The sequence below is a fragment of the Adiantum capillus-veneris genome, chromosome 3 (genome assembly GCF_014529385.1).
Source record: "Adiantum capillus-veneris isolate H3 chromosome 3, ASM1452938v2, whole genome shotgun sequence".
NCBI classification, from domain to species: domain Eukaryota; kingdom Viridiplantae; phylum Streptophyta; class Polypodiopsida; order Polypodiales; family Pteridaceae; genus Adiantum; species Adiantum capillus-veneris.
The window spans coordinates 171,547,740-171,558,454 of record NC_140933.1 but is presented as its reverse complement, the minus strand read 5'-3'; the positions used below and the strand labels follow the sequence as shown (position 1 = coordinate 171,558,454).

Here is a 10,715-nt window from a genome sequence, read left to right as displayed (position 1 = left end):
TCAAATCCAGTCATAAGGACCACTTTAGTGGGGGTGCAGGCACTGCAGAGGGCTTCCATAACAGCTCTCGCTCTCGCTCTCGCTCTCTCTCTCTCTCTCTCTCTCTCTCTCTCTCGCTCGGGCCCCATCTAAAAAGGCCACAAACCAGCTAATAGCTATGGTCATTTTGTAAAGAACGCAAACAATAAGGGGATAGCTAACCTATGGTCATTTTCTAAAGAAAGCCAACAAAAATAAGGTTCAGCTCCAAAACTCTCTCTCTCTCTCTCTCTCTCTCTCTCTCTCTCTCTCACACACACACACACACAATATACTGTTGTTGCATATACACACACGTGATCCACATACGAGCATCTTGAAGACCATCGTTTACTTCATTGATCCTTGGACCTTGGTGCCTCTCTCTTCTGGCGTCCTCCTCTTCCAAGTAAATTCAAATTTCACCATCCAACTACTTGTCATCAACTTTTGAACCCTAATTCTGTATATTTTAAGGCGTATAATTTTGGCTTCAGTTCACACTTTGGCGGCCAAGCGATCATCCGGGACAGTGTAACACGAGAGAGAGAGAGAGAGTCTCGCTTGACTCTCCTCTCTCACTGTGTGAGAGAAGAGAGAGATCACAGGCTTGTCACAGTGTGCAAATGTACTTGGAAAAGCTTTTACAAAGACAATAAAGGTAGTGGTAATCATAGTGGAAAGCATAGGGCTTTGTAACATGCCAATATATTTATTTAATCAGCTATCGACCTTGCTCTTTTCCAAAAAAAAAAAACAAAAAATTGTAATGGATGATAATGATAGGTCTAGGGGTAACTTGGAAGGTATCTGTTCATAAGGCTTGCGTATGCCCACGTTCAAACATGTCAAAACGTTCTTTGCATGATAATGGCCATAGCTTATTATGGGTGCAAAAAAGCAAGGGGCGGGTGCAACTGCAAGGAGCCATGTGCTATGTGTCTCTACTCTACAGAGATTGAATTTTGATATGGATTCCTCTATATGTCTACATGTGTGTTAACTTTTAAGTGTGGCTCTCGCTCTCGCTCTCTCTCTCTCTCCCTCTCCCTCTCCCTCTCCCTCTCTCTCTCTCTCTCTCTCTCACTCTCTCACACACACACACACACACACACACATAAGAGAGAATGGATCATGCATAAGAGCTCCAAGTTTCCAACTAGACACTGTACCTAGAGAGAGTAAGTAGTAGCAGTATAGAGTACTCTTTTCCTGAAGCCTTTGCTAAGGTCTTACCATCTTTGGTTTTGTTGCCATAGCCATGGTAGGGCTACACACACACCACACCACACCCCCCCCCCCCCCCCCCCCGCCTTAAACATCATTTCACTTGAGCTGTTTCATATTATATGTTCCCTCTTTTGCTACTTGTGCCCCCTTTGCCTAGCAGCCCCTTGAACCTTGGATTGCCCACATCCATCTGATTTAGTGCCCCTCTAATCCTCCTCCCTTTTATATTCTACTAAGATCTCACCTAACTGCAAGCTCCCACATATATATAGTAAGCCTAGATCTGCTCACAATTTAATAGCACCCTCCAACGTTAAGCTAATCCCTTCCAGTTTTCTTATAGTTTAGACATTACCGGAGTGATCTTTGCCTTTGCCTGCTTCAGGCACTTTTAGGGTCTAATTCACACTAATTTACGGTTGCTTTAATTAGGGCTTTCTGCTGCCTCTGTTGCAGGTGCGGCTCACTACCGGCAGCATGGTCGAGGCAAATATGAAAGTCCACTGCAAACTCAACGCACAACAAAATCTAGGAAGGTTAAAGTGGAGAGCACTGTGGCTAATTAAGAGCGTATGAGCAGGAGGAGTGGATCAATACATGGTGGCCAACCTCAGCTGTGATCATATGAATTAGAAGGGGAATCTTTGAGTGTGAATGATTGTTTTGTGAAGATTGTCAAACAAATTAGTGGGTGATGGATTTGGGCAGCAACAACAAGCACATGAGTAGCAGTTTAGCTATGAGTGGCAGCTTTGGAGACAACAACAATATACATGCAGATCACCGGCCGGCGGGGGAGGCCACAGGCGGCAGCACGCCGGCGGCAGGGTCGAAGGCGCAGCAGCAGCAGCTCTTGGGCGGAATTGCGAAAAGCAGCAACAATATAAGCTCCACAGCTACTGCTAATCCTACATCCAGCAACAATACTTCTAACAACGGCCTTAACCGCAGTAGCTTGACTCACGCTAATCTCTTTACCAGCACTAGGCCAGCTGATAACCATATTTCCAATGTCAGTTCAGGGCAAGCAGCACCTGCGTCTGACAACCTCACTTTGACGAAGAATAACAGTAGCACAATTAGTCTTAGCACCGGCACTAACATTAATGCTAGCAATAACAATAGTAATAATATCACTAATAATTTAGCTAGCGGTATCACTAACATTACCAGGACTAACAGCGGTGGAAATATTGCGAGCAGCCATATTGCTAGTGATAAAAATAATAACAGTAGCGCTAATGGTGGTGTGCGTTACAGGGAATGCTTGAAAAATCATGCAGCCAACATGGGAGGCTATGCAGTGGATGGGTGCGGGGAGTTCATGCCCTCCGGCGAAGAAGGTTCCCTCGAGGCCCTCAAGTGTGCTGCATGCGGCTGCCATCGTAATTTCCACAGAAGAGAGGTAATCTCTCTCCCTCTCTCTCTCTCGCTCACACACACACACACACACACACACACACACACACCAATACACATGAAACATGCAGCACTTTCTCTCTCACTCACTCGCTCTGTCTCTCTCAAAACATACACACACACACACACACACACACACATGTACCACCCGCTGACACCCATGCATGCATCCTTCTGTATTTTATTCGCAACTTGCTTCTTCTCGACGTCATCCTCTTTGAGGGACACCTTCTAGACAAGTCCTTAATCACAAGTTTGTTCCCTCTTTGCCTCACTGATTAAGCCTTGGCCATTCTAAGCCGGTTAGGAATCCTCTAGACAAGTCCCCCACCTGAATAGCAGCCGGCGCTCTCTCCGTTCAAATCAATTGATTTTGTCAGAAGCTGAGCAATCGTCTTTTAAGGAACAACAAATTAGAGCATAAGAAGTAATGCCTGCCGAATGCAAGTCAGGCGTTTTTGCTCTCCTTCAGTCCGGTTATTGCAACAAAAGGAGTTAATTATCCATGTAATGCGCCATTATGAGGCAAGCTTATGATCAGCATAGCTGATTACTAGATCATTAGTGCAGGCATGCCCAGCTAGTATAATACTGTTTAGGCTAATTATTGGTCCAACGACAGTACCATGGTGACTATCGTGTACATAAAATAAGTTGTTTCTACAGGCACTAGCTGTACTTGCTCCTACGTTTCAACCCTAGAAACGCACTGAAAAATATAAGCTACAGCTTTTGCTTTTCAAGAAGAGTGAAGTGGTACTAAAAGTAATGTTTGCAACTTTGCCGTGAGAGTCTACCATGAGCTGGCGTTGAAACGGGGTACGCTCGATGTTCAAACTTCAATTTCAAAGCAAAACAGTCTATGTATAGATAAGGCCGGCTGACAACGCAAATCATTGTTTCCACATGCCCAAAAGCGAGACCGGGCTGATAAATATATAAGGCACAAATATGGCGACGCTGGCAGCTGACGAGAGGAGCTAGCCGGGCCTCGCGGTCCAGCGCCTCGCCAGAAGGTGACCTCTTATAGATAATCAGTACAAGGCCCAATAGTAGTCCTGCAGGAATTTATTGTATTCTAGGCTTGCCGCCTGCATTTTTCATTTCCAATCCTCAAAACAAAGAAAAGTAAAACATATGGCAATTTTCTTTATACTAGAAGAGAAAAGCTATCCCTTACACTGCCGCCCCAATTCACGTACCGATTGACCCTCAATTTTGTTCAAATGCCTGCAGATAAATGGAAGCAGTATCGGCGCAACGACCAGCAACAGCATGAGCTTGTTGGCCTTACCCAGCACAGTAAATGCCAGCAATACCAGCACCAGTAACAGCGAGTATGGAGAAGGGGATCATAATCACTGCAACACTCCGATTGCGGGCAGCGGTGCAGCGGCTCCATTCCCAGGTCATTATAACGCAGGGCATATGGGGGGCTCGCTATTGCCGCATTTACATCATCATCACCATCATCAGTACATGCAGGCATGGATGGGGGGGAAGCTGATGCAGCCGGTAGGGGCAGGGCCGGGGGGCCCTCATGCCGGAATGCATGTGCATCATGGAGCTCATGCAGCTGGAACAGGGGGTGCGGGGCAGTACTCGTACATGGGCATGGGACCGCCAGGTATTGGATCAGGCAGTGGGGTAGGAGGGGCGGGTCATCATTACATGCATGCAGGTGGTGGGCATGGCGGGGGCAAGAGGTTCCGGACCAAGTTCACAATGGAGCAGCGGGAGAAGATGTTTGAGTTCAGCGAGAAGGTGGGGTGGCGCATCCATAAGCACGACGAGGCTGCCGTTCAACAGTTCTGTGCCGAAGCCGGCGTCAAGCGCCACGTCCTCAAAGTCTGGATGCACAACAACAAGAACACCTTCGGGAAAAAACTGTAAGTCCTTGTCCTACATGTGTGTGTGTGTTTGAGAGAGAGAGAGAGAGAGAGAGAGAGAGAGAGAGAGCCATTGGGTGGTTTCCTTGTCTGGTCCTTAACTCAAAACGAACCATTTAGAAACTAACAAGCTGGATCAAATGTATCCCTATCTCACTTCTTCACTAAGCTGGCTTGCGTCAGAAAGCCAAAAAGTGCAAGGCCAAAATTGTCTCATCCTCGTTCTCATTCTTATTTATCTTTACACTAGACTGTGTCATTGTTGCAAGTTTTTCTTTATGGCCCTGTTGAGTTCATGTGAAATGCTAGCTTTCGTGCTTACTAGATTGGTGAGCACATATAAGATGCATTGCTAATCACGTTATATGTATGCAAATTGATGGAGCGTAGTACAAGTTGCATGCGGGTTAGTTGACTACCCATAACCTTACTTAAGTTGGAAGATAGCTAACGAAGAAACCTATGGACTTTCTCATTTGCTCCTCTATAAGTTGCTAGAATTTTTTGAGTTAATGGTCGCATTGTATTCCAAGACGGCACCATCTAAGCTTAGTTCTTCTCATAATGCATAATATAAATTTGGTATATTCTCTATCTTTCTCCCTTTGTGTGTCTTTGGGGAGAGGGATATGAGGGCCAAGGGTAGTCGCAAGGGTTCAAGACGTACTGCTCATAGGATTACTTTTTGCTAGGAAAAAGGCCTTAGGTGCATACGATGCACACATGCGGTCCCACTAGGCTAAATTTTGATTGCTAGTGCCTATGTGGCGCTAGCGGAAGTCTTCTCTATGGAAATAGGCTATGTGTCACTCACTCTCTCCATGAGAAAGTGATGTATGAATCCCATGCTCCTCCCTAAGCGGGGTATCGAGGGATTCAACCTACCCTTTGTGGCATAGAGACGTATTTCTATTGGCCTACCATGAAGATGAACATACAAGACTGTGTAATTGTGTCGTATGCCAAAAGACAAAGTATGATAGGGGGAAGCAACCTGGATTGCTCCAGCCTTTGCCAATTTCTAATTCACTATGGGAGATCATATCCATGGATTTTATCTTTGGATTACCTAAGTCCATCTATGGGAATACGGGAATATGGACAATAGTAGACAGGTTTAGTAAACAAGCACATTTTATTCATGTCAAAAAGACTATTAAAGCACACCAAATGGCAGCCTTCTTCATATCCCAAATTTTTAAAACACCATGGCTTGCCAACATCAATAGTGTCGGATAGAGATCCTCAAATGACCTCCTCTATTTCAGAGATCTTTGACTTTTGAATGGCGATGGCTAGTGCCACATATGCAGAAGCGCGCATAAAATATCATCATCCCATGTGGTCTTGATATGTATGCAAATTTTTGGTGCCCAATTCTGATCTATCATTGTGTCGAATTGGAAATTGCTCCTCAATGAGATTTTTGGAGTTAATTATTTACTACTTTACAAATATTATACACAATGAGAATTTGACTTGGCAGTCAAAAAACTTGGGCTCTCAACGAATCACCTATGGAAATTTTCACTTTACTGGAACAAGATGTGTATAATGATGGGCCGCACACTCTTGCCCATTCTACACTCCTAATTAATGATAGTACTGGCAAGGGTAAAAAATAACACCCCTTTAAAATTTCATAAGTGTAGATGGGTTGGCAATTATCTTATCCATAAACCTATATGTGTAGCATTTCGAAAGAATCTTTTGAGATCATACCAAAATTGACACTTTATAGTGTATTTTTTACAAATATATCTTACAAAATCATAAAAATTTAAAATTTTTGGATTAATCTTTTGACCAAGGATTTTTATAAAATAGCCCAAAGATCTTGAAGACCCTTGAAAAATAGCCATTGGGCTATAAATACCTCTTAATTTTGTCTTTTTTATGAGCTCCTCTATCCTAGCACCAATCAAGACCATAACCCTGAAAAAAGATATAGCAACCAATATCATATAAAGAAGATAGCATAGCTTCTCTTGAAGAGCATATTTCATAGGGTATGAAGGCATAACCACAAGTCTTTTGAGGGTGCCAAATTTGAAGTTAACTAGCGGGTGAAAGCATGTATTGGTCGTACCACTTATTGCACTTTTGAATAGTACCCTTATAAAACATGGGATCTTATAGAATTTATATGAATGTTCACAAAAAAAAATGGACCTTGTAATTATAGATTCTCAATTTATTCAAAAAGTTTCCATTGATATATAATATGATAGAAAATCTTACATGAAACTAGAGTTCCTAAAGTGTACACAAAGTAGCGTCCAAAGCACCACTTTTTGGTAGCAAGCCAAAGGATGTATTGGTGGTACCAAAATGTGATGTCTTGGAGAGTTCATTAGTAGCACTTTACAACCTCATTTTCATGTTTCATGTTTTAAATCTATGACCTTGTTATATATTAGTGGATAGTTTTTTGCAAGTAGAATCTAAAACTACATTCACTGATGAATTTTGAGTGTGTTTATATAAATTCTACCAATCTACATCTTTTATGAAAGGAAACCACCAAAAAGTGCAAAAGGTGGTACTATCAATACATGCTTTCACCCTAGCACCAATACATTCTTTGACCCTCGTGATATTGAATCATTCTTCTTGGATGAATATTTGATGGTATTGTTATTTTATCTTTGCATTATGACATGGGTTGTTTTATTAAAGGGGACTATTATGAATTAAGATGAAGAAGCTAAATTGTAGTCTAAAATTTTGTATCTTTTATGGAAAACCAGACCAATGAGTCAATCATTGCTTTTAATACCATACAAAAACTCAAATGGCATATCGATATAATAATTCTACTTTAAATTTGATGGCGAACTTTGTTCGCTCTATCCATGGGTGCACTCTTATCAATTGGATGATTAGATAGTTCCCTCGTCAATCAACTATTAGACACTTCCTGGATTCCACCCTTTCAATTATTCCAAGTTGGATTGCGAAGCTGCCATCCTAAGAATCTCATTTATCAGGTCGCAATGCGAATTTTAGGTTAACCTTGGACTAAATTAGTCCAGCAAAATTCCTAGGCTTACATTGGCTCCGAATAGATTTAGGGGGGTTGAATGAGGTAGTCAGGATGGATCATGTCAAGACCATAATATTGCAAGACCCACAAGCAATGTTTGAGTCCAATGAACTAATTTCTAACTAGCATTCTTCGTCTACATTGGGGCCACTGTCAATGCCCATTCTCTAGTGAATAAGTGAAGGTCTTGTCCAACTAGTTTTGATCCACTATTTGTGATTAATATTTCTACATAATCATGCCATCTCAAATTGTAAGATTGATTCTACCTAATTTACACTTTAACTCCTAGTCATTTATGAACCAGTTGCATACATTTATACCTATAAATCTAGTGATATGCCTCACATTGTATGTTTATCGTACGCTATTAATGTTAGTTCATGTTTTATACAATCTTATTCCATTTACTCCTTATTGATGGTGTTTTAATATCGATTCTTGTTGAAGTTATCTATAGTACAAAAATATTAGTGTGTTGATCATCGCTCTCATTATTTGCTAATGATTTTGGTCACGTGTGAGTATACAATTTTTCATGTATGTTTGCACTCAAAAGGATTTTCTCAAAATCTTGTTTCCCATACAACTTATCGATTTCTACCACACCTCATCTCTATCTTGGGAGGACATTAATCACGTTTTTAAAAAATGTACTAGATCACATTAGCTAATCAAAACGATCCAGCCTTTTAAACTAATAAAGTGGTCTTATTATGTATACATTAGACGAGCGATAGGGTAGCCACATGTCTAAGTTTCATGGGGTCTTTAATAACCCCCAAGCGGTGGGATCAATGAAGGGGGTTAAAGGGGGGAATCTCGAGGGTGACGGAATAGGATTTGAACCTAGACGACCATTGTGAGAGGTTGGTGCTCTAACCACATGCACGCATGCATTTGGCTGTCCAAATGGGGAAAAAAAAACATATAAGATAAACAAAAATGTTGAAAAGTAATCTAGGACCTAAAATGTAAACTCGAACACATCGAACGGCTGAGTGTCTTTAATTTTATTTATGTGTCTCACTTCTCCCACGTTGATCCCACTGCTCCGACATCCTTCAACACCCTGTGTTACTTAGTCCTGTGGACAGGGTAACCTTAAGAAACCCAAAATTAAAATATAGCATGTACTTTGGGGTATTTTATATTACGCTATATAGAGAACCTTTAAAGTGTGGTAAAGCACTAGTCTCTTTTGGGCATCTCGATCCTTCTATGGTCCCTGCAATAAAAATCCTTAATTATTTTTGATAAGCTATATATATATGCTAATTCCTTTTTCTTGCAATTTTCACTAGTTAGCGAAGAATTTATGAGTAAATTTTTGAACTCAAGGTTAAAAACTTTTTTGTCAACACCAATAAGCAGTTCTACCAACATAAAGAAAAGAAAAACTTCATGTAGTGGCTCTCAAATAAAAAATAAAAGTAAAAATTAATATACCCATTCCTTGAATTTCTTTTTTCTTTTTCTTTTTGAGAGAGAGAGAGAGAAGAAGAGTATTTTAACATTGTACAAAACTATCCCAAGAGACCTTAAAGATCTAACCAACGAGGAGAGTTGAACTAAAGACCTATTATTAAAGTGGGAAATGGCATGCACACACACACAGACACATAGAGTACTTCTAACTAATGTCCTAATGAAATAATTAACTTCAAATTTTGATGACATTAGTAAGAAGTACTGAATGAATCCCACCTTACCGTCAAAGAGGTACCATATATACAAGATATGTCTCTTTCAAATACATTCCTCTATCTGTATGATTTCAAATACCGATTTCTTTCATTATTTTCATTGATTTAGCATTTTATTTTTTGTGTTCTTTGTATAATGTCCACCGACAAACATAAAGGATTTGGGAGTCGAAGGTCAGTGGTGCTATAGTTGAAAGCTCAAAGAACATAACACAACCTATGGCTTGTAGCAAATGACAAATTAGGATCACCAAATTTAGATGTAAGTATGTATTAGTCGCCTCTTTAGAGCCTTCTATAGCTTGTCATGTATGTTTGTAAAGACTTGACACAGATTCAAGGATGCATGGACAATGGAGCCACAGGTCTGATCGAGTGGATGAAATTATAAGGCTTACACAATGTGACAACATGGAGTAGTATTTGATATATGAATCTTATGCAGAAAAGTCCCATTATCAAGAGAAACTCTGACACACATAAGAAATCAAATAGAACCTATTACAATGCTACATCTTGTGCAAAAAGCTCATTCATAGAGAGACTCTTGCACACTTAAGAAAATAAAAAGAAGTAATTATTACTATTTATTTATTTATCTTACATACAGTGTGGGAGAAATTTATAAGAAAGCCATTTTTATTACATCCCAATTGCTTGGAAAAGTTGTTAGACACATGAGCATTTCTATATTTTGAGATTAATTGGACATGAATTTCCCACAACGTACCGATAGAATCCCCAGAAAGTAATTTATTTCAACCCAATGGTTTATTGAGAGCTATTTTTAAAGGTTTTGTCAATGGACGCATGACGCCTCATATTAACTCAAGAAGCATAGCTCAGTTGGTGAAGCCTTTTCAATGTAACCCCGAGGTTGAGAGTTCAAAGCTTATAGGCTGCAGGGTGAAAGCATGTTAACCTGTCATGCTTTTTCATGTCCCGGACAATGCTAACTAGCACAATTTTGACATATGCTAACTAGTACAATAACTTGAGCTACATCTCTAAGATCTATGACATATGATATATCAATAGAAAGCACTTGAAACAAGGAATCCAAACGTACAACCTCCGACAAATTTTGATATTATTTGTAAAAAAATTTACCGGACGCCCAACTTTTTGAAGATGTGCTAACTTGAAACTGCTGACTAGCACATAAAGCGCGACAGGTTAACATGCTTTCACCCTGCATTCTCTTGATATTATCCTCCTACCACCCGAAGAGGTTGTTCCTATAGTGTGGCCCCTTGGAGCATTGTGTGTATATCAAGTCCAATTGTAAATACACAAATTTGCATAGCTTTTTGGGTTCCGTATCTTGGAGGACTTAAAATTCCATCTTTGCTCAAAATTAACATTCCACTTTTTATTGAGGCGAGTGTAAAGAGAGGGGAAACCAAT

General features: G+C 40.5%; 1 protein-coding gene across 1 annotated transcript in view; it reads left to right on the top strand.

The window, feature by feature from the left end:
- The first annotated feature begins 1,313 nt into the window (after positions 1-1,313).
- Positions 1,314-10,715, top strand: part of LOC147462188 (zinc-finger homeodomain protein 10-like) — an 11,106-nt gene continuing 1,704 nt past the window's right edge. The window contains exons 1-2 of the mRNA XM_086509591.1: positions 1,314-2,653; positions 3,904-4,556. Coding sequence (XP_086365717.1) covers positions 1,943-2,653; positions 3,904-4,556 — 1,364 coding nt within the window. The 5' untranslated portion in view covers positions 1,314-1,942. The remainder of the gene's footprint in view (positions 2,654-3,903; positions 4,557-10,715) is intronic.